The sequence below is a fragment of the Taudactylus pleione genome, unplaced genomic scaffold (assembly GCF_031769625.1).
Source record: "Taudactylus pleione unplaced genomic scaffold, aTauple2 ptg000199l, whole genome shotgun sequence".
Taxonomy (NCBI): domain Eukaryota; kingdom Metazoa; phylum Chordata; class Amphibia; order Anura; family Myobatrachidae; genus Taudactylus; species Taudactylus pleione.
Genome location: NW_028284601.1, coordinates 9,992,154 through 10,011,999, shown reverse-complemented (window position 1 = coordinate 10,011,999; position 19,846 = coordinate 9,992,154). Strand labels below are relative to the sequence as shown.

The following is a 19,846-nucleotide window of genomic DNA, read 5'->3' as shown; positions in this document are numbered from 1 at the left end:
CCATCCCACCGATAAAGGGTGCAGATTGTTGTACAAAACATTTCCCTAATACTGTAAGAGATGTTTCTGTTTACAGGCAACTACAATTTGACCCCACGGGTACATTTAAAAAAGAGGTTGACACTTCTAAAAACTGCTGTGGATGATAACTAGAAATGTACGTGGACCCCTGTGTTTTTGTTTTCGTTCTAATGGAGCATACATACGGTCAGATTTGTCAGATCTGTTAGATGAACGATTTTACCAAAGATTTGAATGATTTTTGACTTCATTAAAATGAATGGAATTGTCCAAGTCTGACTGCAAACACATCAGATATCGTTATCTGACCATCGGGAACGCGCATCGTTCAAATCGTTCATCTGACAGATATGTCTGATTTTCCTTCAGATATGAACGATTGAACGATTTTTTAAATCGTTATCATTCAGATCTGAAGAAAAATCTGACCGTGTGTATGCACCATAAGTTGTGCTTTGGATTTTTTTTAAATGGATAAAAACAGCTAAATTCATGTCATTTGGATTGTTTATTTCCAATAATATTATTAATAAAAAAAGAAAAAATCCAGTAATTTCCAGTCAATTTTGACCACCTTACAGCTCACAATATTGTTTTCACCAATGTTGGCCAAATGCTGCAGCAAGCTATCTGGCTAAACTAAGCGAGAGAGCAGCGGCACAAACACATGGCAGTTTAAAAGAATATACTGTAGCACATCCATGAAACAGTGTCACTACAGGGGCAGACAGGATGACAGTTTAATAAACTATACGATCCTATACAAAATTTTCTTTACTCAAGAACTAGATCAGAGGCCCGAGGCCAGCACAGGTAAATAGAGGTGGAGTATTTAGTATAAGCGAGGTAAAGCATGGACTATTATTATCCTTTACTTCTATGGCAGCAAAAGGGTTCTACAGACCCTTACAAAGTACATAAACAATTGAGCTGAACAAGAGAACAGTAACTTACAGTACAAGAAAATACAGGACAAGTACATGGTATATAAACATTGCTGCAACAGCGGTCATAACCCTAAAGTGAGTAGTATGATGCCAGAAGTCAAGGGTTAGGTACTGGATGTAAAAGTAAGGGAAGGAAAATCCCATGGGGAAAGTGGACCCTGCTCATGAGAGATTACATTCTAAAGTAGGGGTGGGCAATAAGTGGCCCCCAGCTGTTGTACAACTACATTTCCCAGCATGCCCTGCCACAGTTTTGCTATTTGGCCATGCTAAAACTCTTGCAAGTCATGCTGGGATGTGTATTTCAACAACAGATGGTAGACTTCTTATTGCCAACCCCTGTTCTAAAGGGTAGGAGTAGACAGACAGGGGTGACTCAGATGGGGTAGGTATTGAGAATGAGACAGAGTGTTAGGATGAGAGATGGAAGGCGATGAAGAAGAGAGCATTGAGAGCCTGTTTGAAGTTTAACAGATAAAGTACTGTTACAATTATCAAGAAAAACAAATTGGAGACATGGAGATAATTAATAAAACCAAGCTTCCAAAATCCCAATGAGATTTTTAAAGTTGAAACTGAATCCAAACAGCAATTCAGGACAACACAAGATATTCAAGGCAGAGTAACAGTCTAGTCGAAGTTGATAATATATATATAATAAGGAAGAAGAAAGTGTCTGTCTGTTTGTACTTTATGCACGGCCAGAGTTTTGAACCTAGCTCCACCAAATTTGTCATGGTGGTGTAGTTTGACCAGGATTAGGCTTTCACCTAGGTTTGAACTTTGCACAGGTTCCGTGGCTGACTCCAGTGGAAATTGACAGTCTGACAAAAAATCTGTGTGAAAGATACAAAACTATCCTTTAGCCTCACAGTCTGAATCCAGACTGTGAATCCAGAGTTAGTCCATTTTAATATGACCGTATATACTAGTCAACCCTCTGTGTTACATGCAAGGAAGTAACTAGAACTGTGTGGGCCACATAGCAAGATATTAAAAGGCCCCTTAGGAGGTAAAATAAACACATACATTTGCCCCCTCACAGAGCCCATTCATGATATGCCACACAGTAGTAGTGCCCCTTATACATTAGGCCACACAGTAATGCCTCTTACACTACACAGTAATGCCCCTTACACTTTATACCACACAGTAATGCTCTTTACAGATTATGCCACATAGTAGTAGTGCCCCATATAACTAATTATTCCACACAATAGTAGCGTCCCTTACACATTATGCCACACAGTAATATTCCTTACATATTATGCCCCCCCAGCAACTCAACTCCCAGTGTCCCTCCAGCAGCCTCTCGCCTCCCCCTGTGTGCCATCATCAGCCAACAGATGAGGATTTGGGCCAGGCCACCAGCTAATTATAGCTGGTGCACTGGCAGACAGTGGCTGACATGGATAAACAGCACTGATGCAATTTGAATCTTGCACCATTGTCTAGCCAATTAGAGCTCGTGGACTAGCAGCCAATCAAAAGCCACTACTGCTGACTGGCTGCCAGTCTGCAAGCTCTGATTACCTTATGACCAGTGGTGCTGTCTCTCCATGTCTGCCTGCCGATGCACCAGCTGTAATCAGCTGGTGGGTTGGCACCAAATCAATACAGCTGATACCTGGGCCACCCTCAGCAGCTCTGACTGGCCCACCTTGTGTGCATAACTGGGTGCAGAGGGAGTGGTGGGCCACAGAGGCAGCTCAGGCACCAAAACAGCCACACCATTTGTACTTATGGTAGTTACACCACTGTTTGCATGCATGCTAGCAAACAGTGAGGTCCTTTTCAGGTTCAAAGGAATGGGGTTAAAGGCAAGGACAATCTAAACAAATAAAGACTGCAAGTATACTTCAGGGTCCTGTCTTCAACCCAAGCAATGCCAGGTATCCCAGCTAGTTAATAATAAGAATATGATTTGATTATACTACTTTATCTATAGAGAAGCAGCTGAAAATGGGGTTTATACACCTAGATGGGATGCTGGTAATGGATGGCCTTGTAAGATACAAAAGAACATGAACTCCCAGGTAAAGTATAGTAATATACACTGCCTGCTAAAGACATAACATCTTGGCAAGCCTATAATGAAATTTGGTGCACAACAGTATTGTCCTTGTGCCCATATGTTCTATATTAAAAACGAAATGCACAGTTTAACAAACCAAGTACAGTTCAGTGAAGGGACTTCCACTTTTGTGGCTGAAGTGCTTGGTTTGTTTGGAACCAAACAAACCAAGCTACCAATGAGCTTAAAGCATCAAACAGTGTTGTTAATCATCATCACAGTTGGAAGATGTCATACAATATCATGATCATACAATATTAGCTCATCTGGAATCCACTGTTACAAAAGTCTCTGTACTTTGTTGTAATTGGTGGTCTTCCTCAAAAAAATTGTAGTTATTTTGATGAACATCAGTTTTTCCAAATTTTTAGGAAGTAGGCTGAGTCAGGGCTGAGGACTCTTTGTTGCCTGGGAGGGAGCCAGATACCTGCTCACTGATGCTTGGAGTCAGACTGGGACCAAATATAAACCAGACTAGGAGCACACACTGGCTCCGGACTTGGAGCACACAATGGAGCAGGAGTGGAATCGGACTTGGAGTATACATAGGAACCAGAGTGTAACTGGACATGACGTATACACTGGAGCTGGAATGGGACTGGACTTGGAGTATAGACTGGATCCAGAATAGGGCCAGACGTGGAGTAGAGACTGGAGCCAAAGTGGGACTGGACTTCTAGCAGACTGGAGCTGGAATGGGAATGGACCTAGAATATAGACTGGAGCTGGAATTGGACCAGACATGGAATACACACTGGAACCGGAGTGGGATTCATCTAAGAACCCAAGACAACTAGCCAGGGAGCTGGATATGTATCAGCAACAAAGCTCAGGCACTGAAATCTATCAGGACAAGGAATTTATACCCTGTGACTTACAGGGATTGACTGATGCAGTCAGGTGGACACCAGCCTGGCTATCCATGAAAACGGTTAGCTGACTGGGACCAAAATGACAGTGCACAGTGTCTGGAGCTGCCAGAGCCCTGAGCCCCCTAAGACCACCACCATGCTGGGAGCCCGTCAGCAATGCACTCAGTTGGCTGCTATGGCCATGCCCAGTGTCTGGAGCCAAAGGGAATGCCACCAGAGTATCAGGACACTGTGACCACCACCACACTGGGAACCTATTGACAGCGCACTCTGAGTGCCCCCAGGCCAGGACCCCGCCAAGACAAAGCAGCACGACCCCAAGGATAAGCACGGTTCCTGACAGCCTTCTACTTCAAAACACTCAAAGATCCTTGCTGTGGTAAGCACTCTTTCTGTGTACACACTGGAAGGTGGGCAGCTTAAGTAAAAAAAGCTAGTTTGTACAAAGGTCTTCAAATTGTCTTTTTTTCCTCCCAATATTCAGAGTCTGTGTGACATGCTAATTTGTACATTATCATTAAAATAATCCTCCATCATTCTATTGATGCTTAGTGTATCAGATTGAGTCATGGTAGAGGTGTCAATAATTGGCCAATTCTTTTAATTCTGACCAGATGCCATAATGTTTCACTTTGGTGCACTGAGCTCACACATCATCATTACCAGTGGGTCCCCTGGCAGCAGCATTTGCAGAAGAAACTGAAGTAGGAGACATCATCATGTCATGTTCTACTTGAGCTGACAACTTGCTCGCCAGGAGCTCTATGTATCAGTTGGAAGGAAAAACATTACATATGTCATGAACCTAGGATCAAGCATGGCTGCCAAAATGAACTGATCTAATTGAAAAATGTTGCAAACCCTTCAGTCCTGGAGAAGCAAAAATAAATAACTTGATCTTCAAGTCTAACATACTTAGCACAATCGCTTAGTTTTATCTCCTCTTTCAGCTTCTCTAGCAGCTTTTCTAGTAGTCTAATTATTGGTATGACCTGACAGGCTGGCAGTATCTGAACTCACTTCATTAATTACAATTCCAAATGGTTTCAGTAGCTTGCATAAAACTGAAAATATTCTTTACTGTGTTGGACTAAGTTAACATGCCCTGCCTCTCCCTATCTCATGGTTTGTTATGCACGCTTGAATGGCTTGTTGATGTTCCTCTTGCTTTGGTGGCATGGCAAATTGTGCTGTTGTTGCCGTTACTGCAGTCTTCTGGATGCAGTTGCTAAATGCTGAATATGTCCAGAAATTATTGGGCCACAGTCAGTATGTCCTGCACGCACCTTCAGTTTTTAAGAAAATCTGAATCATGAAGTTTACAGTGTGCACAATGGGTCTCATTCAGACTGATGCACTCACAACCTGGGTCGATGGTCCCCACAGAGCATGCGCACAACAGAGCCGGCTCCGTCGTGCGCATGCGTGAGACCCAGCTAGCGACGGGCGCTCTGTCGCTAGGGGTCTCATAGCAGACGGGGCAAGCTGTCGATGTTGAGTGACAGTTCGCCCTGTTTGCTGGGTGGGCCGGGGGTGTGCCGGCCAAACGGAGGCGTTCCAGTCGGAATGCTTGCCGTTTGGGGGAGGCCCCACTGACATCATTAATGAAGTCAGTGGGGAACCTCCTGCTCAAACAGAGCAGGAAGTTCCCTGGGGCTTACGAGAGCCCAGACCCAACCTTAGGGTCTGGTCATAAGCCCCGAACATCACCCTGATCGCAAGCTAAGCTGTGGGTGGTAACACACAGCTTAGCTTGCGACCTGGAGGCAGCACGTCAAAATAAGAAGTGTCCACCCTCATTCAGAGTGAGCGATCGCTTCTTGCGATCGACTCTGAATGAGGGCCAAAATGTGGTGCAAATTCACTGAGTTGTAATGTTTACTTGTGTTATTGGAAATGATAAATCCTGAGGAGAGTGTTAGTGGGGAGAGCCATTTTGCTATTACATCCCTGAGCTTTACAACGGATTGACTCCAGTATGCCTCTTAGTGAAGCCAATGACAGAGTGGCCTGTCTGCAAATGAGCTGGCATTGTGTGTTAGATAGTGCTCACAATGTAGGTGATACACCCACCCGGTGGGCTGCCACAGTCACGTAAGCTTTAGTTCGACCAGTACCGCTTGTCCACATATCTGTAGTTAAGTGGATACTTAGGATGAATGCATTTCCTAGGCCAAGAATACTTTTATTTAACCCGCAGTACAAGCGAGGAATTGCTGTCCTGGTAAAATAGAAGTAAGATGGATATGGGTAGCAGGGTCACAGTACCTCAATTAACTGTCTAAACCAGATACATTTATGGTGGATATTGGACACAGATCTAATACTCATGGCTTCAGTGATCTGTTTTTTAACTGGATGGCTGTTTTCCTACTTGCTTCCTCTTGCAAATGGTTGCCTCACAGTCAATTGTTGTTTGATACTAGTAGTCTTCTTGGCCCTCTTCTGTGATCTAGATTCACTAACTAGCATGCAAAACTTCTTCTTCGGAAACCTGTATGAGGAGGAGTCAGATATCCTTTGCAAATTGGATGCAGGAGAACTAACTCTGATCATTAATGAGGAGGTTGATGACAAAGGTGTTGATGGTTGAGATTGCATGTGCTGGGATCTATCCATGCTGCTGGTAGCTGGTGCTGGACTGCTTGTTATTATTTTATAGGTATTTTTTAGATTTTGATAAATAATTTGCTGCAAATTACGCAACAGGAATAAGGTGCCTAAATGATTAACATCCTTACCTTTACTTAGTTAGGTCTCACAATTGCTGCAGATGCCTTGACAAATGTCATAATTTGGAAAAAAAATGATTCCACACAAAGAGGTGGCTTATATGTTCTTATGCACAGACATGATAATGTCCTTCTTTTTATCACTGGCAAGAACTGCTGCCACTGGTGGCTTGTTTACTTTGACACAAGCAACATCCTCCTCCTGAATCAGGCCCAGAGTAGTTGCCACAGAAAAACACACTATGCTAATTTTCAAATTAGATTATAAAAGACTGGTATTATTATTTTTTTATACACTAGGAATAGAAAAGGTCTCATTTGCAAGAATTACTTTGGAACTCCATATATTTAAAAACACAAAAAATATTATATAGTGTAATCAGTAGCCGTTCCAGTCACGGGCGAGCCGGTCCATTGCCCAGAACGCCATTGTATCCAGAGGGCGCATGAAACGCCCACCCTGTGCTATAGACAATATGTAAGTTCAGGGGGAGGGAGTAGAGGAGGGAAGGGGCGGCAACACAGGACGGCGCTGGGCGCAGCAAAGCCTAGCACCGGTCCTGAGTGTAATACAGTTTTAAAATCATATGTTATAAAACTACAATAGTGCTGCAAACTGATCACAGATCAAATAAACGCTGGGGAGGAGGGCACTGTGAACCCCTCAGCCTGGCGCATGTCCAGTGGGGGGTGCGATCAGTGTGATTGCTCCACCCACAGGCATAAGAGACTGCTGCGGCTGCTGCTTAGCAGCCGCGAGCAGTCTCCCAGTGCAGCCCAGCACACAGCATCAGCGTCGGGCCCCTCCAGCAAGCCCGGGCCCCGGTAATTAGTACCCGCTCCGCCCCTCTCGGCTCCCCTGCTCACAAATAGAATATAGGCATGCCGCATATAATTTTAATTGTGCATCCTATTCGCAATGAATGAGATGCTTTTGAAGGTAAAAAGTTGCATGAAAAGATGCTTAGTGCTACCAAGTCATGCCACGGCATGGCGCGACTTCAAGGGCTGTTAAAGTGCAAGGAGGCTAGATGTATGAGGACACACCTGTAGATGTAACAGCTAATTTACTACACTAGATGGCACTCTCTCACCTATTTTCTCAGGTCTATTTGTGTGTAAAATATAATAAATATAAATTATATATATATATATATATATATATATATATATATACACACATACTTACATACACACACACACAATTTAGGAGTTTGCAGATATCATAACTGCATTCTATACAACTAATATGCAATTATCTTATGTTGTTGCTTTTACTGTTAACATTTATCATATTATTAATCTGGGTAGGTAGAGTATATTTTTTTATAGTGTTTTTTTAGTAAATTACTAGCATTTGCTTGTGTGGATGTCTGTTATTGCTCAGTGGAACTAATTTTACAAAGACAGTAGTGACATCTATTATTGTGATGTATATTTTATATTGTAGACACAAAATGTCTTTATAAACAATATTTGCAGATTTTCCTTCAGTGATTAACACAAAAAGATGTGTGGGGCTACTAACTTGTAAGCAAGCCACCTAGCCTACAGTAACACTGCAAGGTTGCAAGTGACATGAGCAGTGACTCCATAATATGTAGTGTGTGTTTTGGTGTGCCATCTACTGGATTGACATGTGTACTGCAACTCCATGAGTCAGGATAAGCTGCCTGGTTAGCGCTTAATATATTGGCCCATATTCAATTAGAGGCAAAAAGTCGGAAAGGTTTTGGTTGTCCAACTTTCCGCCTCCTTCGCCTGTTTCAGAATCTCTCCATGCGCGTCCCTGCTTTTCGCCTAATTCAGTTCCAAAACAGGCGAAAACGGATTGCGGCGAATGCGGGACATGCGGAAAGTGCTGAATAGATTGGGGGAATCATTCTGTACCCTAAAATAAGATGCATTGACACTGGAAATCAGTACAGATGTGTACTACTAGCCCTCATAAAGGTACTTTGTGTCATTAATTTGTGTTCAAAGCTTTATATCTGCTTATTTATAAAAGTGCTGAAAAATGGTAGAACACAGTATTTTTTGGTGAAATTAAATAGCCCTGTCAAATTTGGGGTACTTGAAAATGGGTGCTAGAATATTTTTGTGTCTCTAAAGTGAACTTTTAAAAAACTTAAAAAACCACCTTCATACATCCCAAAAACACTTGGCCCCTACCTTACAGCACCCCAAGAAGTCTATTTCGCTAGTTTTTATAGTTGTCCCCTCACTTTTTACTTTTTCACCCCAAAAATTATGTCTTTTTTGGGGTGTTGAGGTATTTTTTTTTATTTTTTGGGCTGATTTGTCCTTTGGGGGGCTGTCCCAAGGGTTCTGGGTTGTTTCCCCATGTTTGCACCCCAAAATAACGATTTTGTACTTTTTTTCACCTGCTATTCATTGGAGATACTTTTCCGCCTATTACAATGCATTGAGTTTCCGCTTAGACGAAATCGTCCTGGAATTGAATATGAAGATACCTTAAAAACAGGCGGAAAGGCCAAATCGGCGAAAACTTTTCTCCAAACGGCACTTTTCGTCTCTAATTGAATCCGGCCCATAGTTGGATTTTCCTGTGAAATAGATCTTGAGATATATAAAACTTTTTACGTTTGGGGTGTGCAATATACTGTATGTATATATTGCACACATACACATACAGTCATATAGTAATTTTGGACTTGAGGATCCTGTGCAAATTCTGATAAATAAAATGTTTTGTCTCCATAAATCATAAACCGTCCCTAGAAGTATATTTGTGACAAAAAATTGCATTTATATACATTTTGTCATTTTTGACTTGAGGAGCCTGCACACTGCACGCGCCGAGTGTCAAGCATCTGAATTTTCCTTTATTGCTCCTCTCCCTGATGTCACATTGAGATAATACATACCTCAGTTTCTTTCTAGGTGACTAAGCTATACAAATTTGAAAACGCATTTCAAATTCTTCCCATAGTTTTTGCATAATGCCGGAATGAACAAAGAAAAAAATAAATAAATTTGTCACCATAGTTCATACACAGTCCCAAGGAGTAAATGTCTTTCAAAACAATTTCTATTTACTGACACAACCATTGTAACTTTATTAGAAGTATAGGTTATGCTACATTCAAGATTTGACCACCAGGTGGCACATTTCCACAGAAACCATTCTACAGAAGGCAAAGAATGTACTTAAAGAACTCCAATGTAGAAACAGCTGTTTCTGTATATAATTTATATAAAAATATTGATTTAAAATTTTAAGTCATGACTTACTGTAAATAAATTAAGCTTATATGTAGTTAGTGAATAAAAAGTTTTTTGTTGTTTTTCCTAAACCACTTTTTTCCCTATCATGAAGGTGGAGAGAATGGGACTGCACGGTGCTGGTAGAATACTTACTTTTACCCACATTCCTCCGGGAGGTCCATGGAGGGTTAGATCAAGGCAGAATGGGTGGGGGGGGTGGCGCTACATCATTATAGCCCCTCCTCTCTGCAATGCAATGTCACAAATTGCGGTAATGTATTACAAGGGGAGAGACCGCTATGAAATGTTTTATAGTGAATTACATCAAGTCCCCTTCCTTGCCCAGTTCATGGGAGAAGTGGGTGGCATGTGGGAGATTTGCCTTCTTTCCCAGGAGCTGGGAGAACTACCCCCAAATTACAGAAATTCCAGGAGAGTAGTCAGCTGTGATCTCCTGAAGAATGCACTGTAGCTATAACCTGCTGTCAGGACCATACCTCCCTAGGGTAGTGTGACTGGTCAGAGAGATGCAGTTCTCCTGACGCATGCTGGAACAGACCAAATTATAGCATTGATGGTCCCTACAGTTTCTGGTATTACTGTTTCTTTTTTTTCAGTCAGACAGTGAATGAGGGACAGATGTACTATATCAGCACTTAACGTGTCACTATAACTCATTCTGCTAACATCTCGACTGCCGGAGTGAGGGAGAAACTCCTCTTTCTGGCGATCCAATCAAGACCCGCAGGGCAGCAGCCTACTCTAGTGTTGAAGCACTGTCTTACCTCCTGGCTGGCCCCACTCCACATGCATGAGATCTGGCAAACATCACAAGATCTCATGCACTGGAGGACCCCCCCCAGGATGCTGCCTCTGCACGGTACACGTACCGGTCATCCTGCCGATTTGTGAAAAAAACGTATAACCTAAAACATGCGCTTCTCGCTTTTTCGTACAATCAATATTATGGCGACTTTGAAATCGTTAAATATTTGTATATACCGTAGAAAAGTCATTTTCTCTATGTTATTTGCTTTCATATATGCCCATGTTCAATGTAAGTGTCAAATACTGTAACGTTGGTTATAGTATATTTGCACTTAGCTCCTCTTCATATACAGTATCTGAGTGTTTTGCAGGAACAGTAAATATAAAATGAAGACTTTAATGATACGTGTCATCTCTGCTCTCACCTCGGGTTTCCTGAAATATCTCCAGCAGACACTGGATCTCCTCCTGAATCCGTTCTTCAATGCTCCTTTTCCCCATCCCAAAATCACGCAGGGTGGTCAGTGAGAAGCGCCTTAGCTCTTTCCAACGATCCCCATTACTAAATGCAATACCTGATACACAGGGAAAAAACTAAAATCTTAGTCTAAAATGTACTGTATAGACTGCAATGTAAGAACAGATCTAAGGTTCCAATCTGAATATGAATTTCTAAAAGGATTCATTGGGCTATAGAAGAAGAAATGGATAATTGCAGACAGTGATGCTAGAGATACAATACGAGAAATATTTTCAAAAGACAAAAACAGAAAGTCGTCAGCTTCATGCTCGGAATATAATTTCTAGCCCACCATGCAGAATGAGAATTGCACATAATAAACAGAAAAATAGAAATGGTAAATTGAATTACATCCAGTATACAGAGCAAGAGAAGTGGTACTGAGAATTACATCCAGTATGCAGAGCAAGAGAAGTGGTACTGAGAATTACATCAGTGTACAGAGCAAGAGAAGGGTACTGAGAGTTACATCCATTATACAGAGCAAGAGAAGGGTACTGAGAATTACATCTGGTGTACAGAGCAAGAGAAGTGGTACTGAGAGTTACATCCATTATACAGAGCAAGAGAAGGGTACTGAGAGTTACATCCATTATACAGAGCAAGAGAAGGGTACTGAGAATTACATCTGGTGTACAGAGCAAGAGAAGTGGTACTGAGAGTTACATCCATTATACAGAGCAAGAGAAGGGTACTGAGAGTTACATCCATTATACAGAGCAAGAGCAGGGTACTGAGAAATACATCCATTATACAGAGCAAGAGAAGGGTACTGAGAGTTACATCCATTATACAGAGCAAGAGAAGTGGTACTGAGAATTACATCTGGTGTACAGAGCAAGAGAAGGGTACTGAGAGTTACATCCATTATACAGAGCAAGAGAAGTGGTACTGAGAATTACATCTGGTGTACAGAGCAAGAGAAGGGTACTGAGAGTTACATCCATTATACAGAGCAAGAGAAGTGGTACTGAGAATTACATCCATTATACAGAGCAAGAGTAGTGGTACTGAGAATTACATCCATTATACAGAGCAAGAGTAGTGGTACTGAGAATTACATCTGGTATACAGAACAAGAGTAGTGGTGCTGAGAATTACATCTGGTATACAGAACAAGAGTAGTGGTACTGAGAATTACATCTGGTATACAGAACAAGAGTAGTGGTGCTGAGAATTACATCTGGTATACAGAACAAGAGTAGTGGTACTGAGAATTACATCCATTATACAGAGCAAGAGTAGTGGTACTGAGAGTTACATCCATTATACAGAGCAAGAGAAGTGGTACTGAGAATTACATCCATTATACAGAGCAAGAGTAGTGGTACTGAGAATTACATCTTGTATACAGAACAAGAGTAGTGGTGCTGAGAATTACATCTGGTATACAGAACAAGAGTAGTGGTACTGAGAATTACATCTGGTATACAGAACAAGAGTAGTGGTGCTGAGAATTACATCTGGTATGCAGAACAAGAGTAGTGGTACTGAGAATTACATCCGTTATACAGAGCAAGAGAAGTGGTGCTGAGAATTACATCTGGTGTACAGAGCAAGAGAAGGGTACTGAGAGTTACATCCATTATACAGAGCAAGAGAAGGGTACTGAGAATTACATCTGGTGTACAGAGCAAGAGAAGTGGTACTGAGAGTTACATCCATTATACAGAGCAAGAGAAGGGTACTGAGAGTTACATCTGGTATGCAGAACAAGAGTAGTGGTACTGAGAATTACATCTGGTATACAGTACAAGAGTAGTGGTACTGAGAATTACATCTGGTATACAGAACAAGAGTAGTGGTGCTGAGAATTACATCTGGTATACAGAACAAGAGTAGTGGTACTGAGAATTACATCTGGTATACAGAACAAGAGTAGTGGTGCTGAGAATTACATCTGGTATACAGAACAAGAGTAGTGGTGCTGAGAATTACATCTGGTATACAGAACAAGAGTATTGGTACTGAGAATTACATCTGGTATACAGAACAAGAGTAGTGGTACTGAGAATTACATCTGGTATACACTACAAGAGTAGTGGTACTGGGAATTACATCCAGTATGCAGAAAGGTAAAAGTGGTGCTGTGCAGTTTATCATATATAGAGAATGAGAACAAATATCAGGAGTTGCAAGCAGGGTAAAATGTTACACAGGAACATTCTAAATGATTGATTTGAACAGCAACTGACCGTAGCCCTTGCTGGTCAGGTCTACTATTGGGAGCTCTGCTCGGCCACTGAATTTCTCTGCATTGTCCACTAGAGCTTCTTTTACAGCCTCATACCCACATAGTACCACGGCAGGCTGCGGACCCAAGTACAAGGTATACACAGGTCCGTACTTCTTACTGAGCTGTAAGAAGAGAGAGGCTTGTTACATATATAAGTAGAGATGAGTGGTTCGAACCTGAAAACGCATAAAAACATGATGTTCACATGATTGGCTGTTGTAAGATTTGGGAGCTCCCACCTCAGGGCTGTGAATGTTATATCAGAGGTGCAACTACAGATCCCAGAAGCTCATGTGCAGGTCACATGGTATTATTAGACCAATCAGTGAGCAATAACTGCTGTCGCTTGTGCTGCTTAGAGAGTTCTCACCAACGTCCCCATTTATTAATGTGAGCAGGGCCGGTGCTACCATTAGGCAGCTGCTTAGGGGTGCAGGCACCTGGGGGGCGCTGCTGAGTCCACCTACAGTAGCACTATAATGAAGGATGCCATATGATACATAGCGCTGGCCGCAGATTTCTCCCCCCCCTCCCTCCTCACCTGTAATGGCCAGGGCTGTAACTAGGGTAGTGCGACCAGTGCCATGGCACAGAGCACCGCAAGGCAGGGGGCGCTGTTCAGGCCTGTCAATTTTCCTTTTTATTATAATTCTCACGTGTAGCTTCCTCTTCTTTTATCCCCAGCATCTCCTGGCCTCCCCTATATCTTACCTGGCCCTTCCTCATGAGACCATGGCCCTTTTTCAGGTGCACTATCTTATGTCCCTATTTAAAAATTGGGAGGGGGGGCGCCAATGCTCTCTCTGGCTACCAGCTCAGGGGATGCTGAGCATGTCCTTGTCACACGGGCTCTCTCAGCACTGTGTGCATGCAGCATCCGTTCAGCGCATAGCAAAAGGTGTCAGGAAACATGCCCCCAAACTGCCCCCTCCCACTTGCGGGATACTGGCCCACAGGTGATACAGTGGGAAAGTGCCCAAAAGTGGGTCTGTCCTTCCAAAATCAGGACAATTTGGTTGTATGCACTAAGGGCTCTATCCAAGAATGAACCATAACATCTTTAGCACTCGCTAGAGATATTCTGACCACTGCTGATTGTGACTGTACCACTTACACCATCTATAGATAGCATTAGCGGTACAGTCCCAATGCTGGCAATGAGGAGCCAGCAAAAGCCTTTCCAGCTTCAGTGGACCTTTCCAGTCTTTGCTGTGACCCCGCTGGGCTGAAGCACAGTGCACTTGCGCAGACGGCCATTGTACATGGGCTTTAGTCATCAACCCACAGCTGGAAGCGGTAGGCTGCAGGCAACTTAACTGACGATACCTTCAAATAGGTGGACTCTGCTGGACCTCGCCAAACAGGTAATGTCTGGCGAGTGGCATACTCGTATCATTGTGATATTAAGTAAGCAACTTCCGAGTAAGGTCTGGGTTTCATTAACTGTCCGATGGTACTCGATGTTACCGATTGTTTCTCTATGTTGGCCAAGTATATGGATGTGAGTTTGGGGAAGTGGGCGTCCTTATGTCAGGCTGCAATGCGCATACAAACATGCGTTGCGTGTGTATAAGCAGAATAGCGATTGGAAATGAATCAAGCCCATAGACAAAACTTCTAGCTATACTGTACACTAAAATGTTAGGACATGCCTATTTAAGAATCATGGCCTCCACAGACAACTTCAGGCAATAAAAAAAATGCTTCATTATTTTAAACTGAAACTAATTGCAACTTAATCTTTTTGTTTCTATTTTTTACACATATGCATCCAGACTGGCCATCAAAGAGGTGATTTCAGCCTTTCAGCCTGCAAACCTGTTCACCTGTGGCAACAGCTCCCTCTGGTGGTCAGAGGAATTGAGGGAACTACATGCAGCTACAGGTGCAGCATTTCAAGCCTGTAGGGAGGATTAAGCAAAGCAGGTAAGGGTGTTTTATTCTCTCTGTTTTCATTGCAATCAAGAGTATATGTTACATGATGTTTGCTGTGCTCTAACTATGGGCCTGATTCAGAGCCGCTCGTAAGCGGCCGCTCATTCGCTCCGAGCGATGATTGCCCAACTGTGCATGCGTACGGATCGTTATACGCATGCGCGAACCAGTCAGTGCGGTCGAAATTCATGTGCTCGCAAATTAGCGAATGCCTGATAATTTGAGTGACAGAATGAGGCGTATGTGGGTGGTAACAGGGGAAGGTGCTTGAAAACGGGGAGTGGAGATCCAAACGCAGGCATGCTTAAAGGTCAAAACGGGCGTTTTATGGGTGTGCATAATTAAAACAGCAGCGTCATTGACCACGTCACTGGGTTATTTTATAGCCAGAACTGCTCGCAAGATTGTGGTAGCAAAAACCAATCACAAGAATAGCGAGCAGTTCATACGCTGGTCGATGTACTCGATTAATCTAATAAATAGCGGACATGACGTAGGATGCGAGCGGCCAGGGGGCGTATTTTTTCAAAAAACGACCGCAAGTTTTGTTCGCTCGTTCAGACATAGAGGCGTGAACAGAACGCAAAGAGCGAACGGTTCATTTGAATAGTCACCCCCTTTTCCTGAACGACCGTCCGCAAATTGTGTCCGGCTCTGAATCAGGCCCTATGTGTGTAACACTTTGTGTCCTCCTGCTATGACATGTTCAGCCAGGTTCTGGTTAGAGGAAAATAGGGGGAACCCCACGTCTGTTTTTCCCCCCCATTTTCCTGTTCCAGAACTGGCTTAGAGGTCCGGGCTGGTTATAACTTCGGGGGGGGGAACCCCACACCGTTTTTTTTCTTAATTTTTAACACTTTCTTTCACCTATAACACAGAATCACTGCACAGATCACACTGATCTGTGCAGTGCTTTTGCACAACATACCACTGATAAAGGTTGTCTATTTGATTATTCTATTTTGGACCAAGTTTGCTCCATGTTCGATCGTGTTTGCAAACATGATTCTGAGTAGATCTACATGTTGTATTCCTGTTTATGGGAAGTACTTGCGAGTTGGTTTGATGAATTCTACTAGCCTGTCTACTGTATTTCTGTTCATATAGTTTTTTGTACTGCACACTTGTGTTTGGCTTTAGTAAATCTTTGAGTTGCAAAAATAGGCAAAACTTGCACGAGAATGCAAACTCGGCCAAACACGATTCTTAGTAAATATACCCCTTAGAATCACAGAGATATGTGGGGAGGCATGGCAGTGTGATCGTGTCACTATGACCCATCCTCTCAGGGGCGTGTCTATAATGGGTGCAGGGTGTGGGGTGCACACGGGCCCCTGGGTCCAGGGGGGCCTTGCACTGCACACCCTGCACCCATATTATGTAAAATTTTCCTCTCCAAGGTCCTGCGCCGGGTCTCCCAGCGTTGCTCAAACGCCGGAAAATGGCCGCCACGGCCATTTTTCCGGTGTTTTGAGCATGCGCAGTGAGGATATCGTCTGGAAAATGCCTTCCGCGCCATTTCCCCGGCAATCTGCGCATGCACAATAGACTCCGGGCACACTCTAGTGCCCAGAGTCTATTGATTCTGCGGTGGCCGATCAGACGCATCAGTTTGCTGCCTGAGTGATAGGTGATGCACAGGCCCCCTCCTCTCTAAAAATGCCCCTGCATCCTCTGCTGTTCAAAGCTGTAATTTTACATGGAGCCGGACCACATTAATGCCTTTCAATGCAAATCCTGTCAGCAGACCCCTGTTCCACCTATTTCACTCGATAAGTGGGCGGCATGCAGGAGACTGGCTCAATTTCAGGAGTCTGAGAAAGCCTCCCTAAATTTGTGATTCTCCCAGATATTCCAGGACAGTTGGCAAGCATAAATATCATATTATTAAAAAATATATCATGTGAGAATGCCACAAGTATGATGTGTATTTATTTTATTACTTGATTTTCAAAGTTGTCGTTTCACTTCCATGATCGGTTTAGAGAGGAGGATCAGCCAGATGTACGTTACAACTTTTTAGATCAGAGAACAGATGATGGTTTATGATTAGTGTTGTAAATGCCTAAGCTTACTAACTCTTTTTACTAATATGTCAGTTTTCATATGACATATTAACTTACTCCCCAAATTCCTTTAAGATCTGTGAAACATAATGACCCCAGATCTTCAATTCAACAGACCCCTCTAGTTAAATTCCCTTTAGGAAAGATGACTAAATAGGGGTTATCATAACTTTTGCAAAAAAACTTCACTGTCGTGGTGCAATAACTTACTAAGCTGCATTCTGTAAGTTTCTACTGTATGTCATGAATACAATAATTACATGTGTACAAATTGTAACATTTAATACATAAAAAAAAAACAATAAAACTATACAATAAAAACAAACTAAATAAATTGTATAGCTTGATAGTTCTAAACTATTGCCACCTTTAGGTTAGAATGTTATAACAGTAAGTCCGATCGTTACATTATAATGTATTCATGTCTCCTACCTATAGTTTTTTATAATGAGATAGCATTCACTGTCTTTTGTGGTGTCTTCCCATCAGCATAAACCAGACACAAGTTTATGCGCTATCGTCTGTATGTTATCCTTATCATTTTAAGAGCATTTGTACTTAATCATTGTGGTTATTTTTCCATACTAAATCAAACAATCCCCTTAGTCTGTGTTCTATATTCTCATGTGTCGGAAGCAAGCTGGGTATTTTGTTTTAATGCTACTAAGTTAATGACGGTGTAGAGAGTTTGGATTACATTATCTCTGAATTAAGTTGTGGAAAGTTACTGTGAAGCAGAGGGAGAACCGAAGACCTTCCTGAGAAACAAAGCCTCATTGGTGGTGCAGGAAGTATTGATAATTGTGTAATAGGAAATGGTAGATTTATTCATAAATAGGCAAATCTTGTGGTTGTTTTTGATTAACCCTTTGTCACACAAGTGTCACAACAGTCATAGGTGAGACCTGATCAAGACACCTAATAATAGCTTTCCCCTTATATTGCTGAACTTTTATACGTAGTGAAGATGCAACTGTAGAAAGGGAGAATGCAATTTATAGTAGAAAAATAACCATTAGTATCTAAGCTTGTGATTTGCTGAATATCCTGTATTGCTTTACAGTGTTGGACTGGCCCATAGGGGTACAGGGGAATTGCTCGGTGGGCCCCATAGCCTGTGGGCCCATCCCCTTCTCTAAAGATCAGGTTCAAGACTGCACTTGAACTAAACATTATACTGCACAGGACTATGGTGTATTTTCTACAATGCGTTGCTGGTATTAATCTGGTACATTATCATGCATGCACTAGCAGTATTCACTATATATACATTTTTAAGGAGCCCAGTCCATGCACTTTCTAATGGTTAGCCTCTGTGGAGGCTGACCGCACCCCCTTTAGAGGTTGGTCACACCCCTAGATAAGGGCCCCTGCACTTCATTCTCCCGGGGGGGCCCTTCATGTCCCAGTCCGACGCTGTTGCTTTAAGACTGAGAACAGGGCTATGCATTCCAGGCAACGTCCATCTGAACAGTTACATACTTGAAAGGGGGATTGGAATTCAAATCTGTTTAGAGGACTGTAAACATTTACCCAATAAGGACAGTTGCAGTATTTCAGTAGAAGAGGTTTATTAAATATCAAATAGAAAAATATCTAATGTTGCTTTTAGTGCAATTAATAATTTTTTTTTTTTTAAAGTAAATACAATCAACATAAACAATAAATTTCTATAATTTCCTTCACAAACATGCATAGTTAATTGTTATTACAGCCCTGATACATAGGGGTCAGTCCTATTCTATGTGAAGGGTGCGAGTTGCTTTTGCAATGGCGTGAAAACGCCAGTAACGGCACAGCACCTCCCACCCTTCGCAGCCCGATCAGAGCCCGAATTCACCCCCTATGAGGCTGCAAGCGAATCCGGGCTGCCGTTAAGCATGGCCATTGTCGCTTTGACTCGCACCCGTGAGAACATTGTATGGAATAGGGTTGACCCCATATACTTTATTTGAAAATTAACAATAAAAACAATAATATTATTATTATTATTATTATTATTAATAATAATAAAGTCAACTTAGACAGTTAAACAATGTCAAAATATTTAGCCATTAATCACCAACAATTGCTGAAATAATGTGCGACCCTAATAGTTACAACATAGATGAGGCAAGTCTATGTCGTACTGATTGCAGTAATCTCATTCAGCTCGCAAAACAGATTTTATGTTATATTTCTTTCTACATTTGGGAAAGAGATGGTGCATTAAAGCAAGAATGTTACATTTAGTATAATAGGTTTATCTGTAAAACTCAGGACCTCATTCAGAGTCGGTCGTTGCGGCCGCACAGTCGTACAGGAAAAGGGGCCGGATATGCAAATGATGTACACGCATGTTGCGTCCCTAAGGTCGGATCGTTAGCTGGCCGACCAAGGGGAGGAAGCGGTCGGATCGCTAAAAAAACGCCCCCATCTCGTACACATTACACGTCATCTCCGGCCAT

At 42.4% G+C, this 19,846-nt stretch overlaps 1 protein-coding gene across 1 annotated transcript in view; it reads right to left on the bottom strand.

Moving 5' to 3' along the window:
- The window catches only part of LOC148518777 (cytochrome P450 2B1-like), a 44,909-nt gene that overhangs the window by 12,315 nt on the left and 12,748 nt on the right, over positions 1–19,846 (bottom strand). The window contains exons 2-3 of the mRNA XM_088477109.1: positions 13,358–13,520; positions 11,068–11,217 (exon numbers count right to left, since the gene is read on the bottom strand). Coding sequence (XP_088333235.1) covers positions 11,068–11,217; positions 13,358–13,520 — 313 coding nt within the window. The remainder of the gene's footprint in view (positions 1–11,067; positions 11,218–13,357; positions 13,521–19,846) is intronic.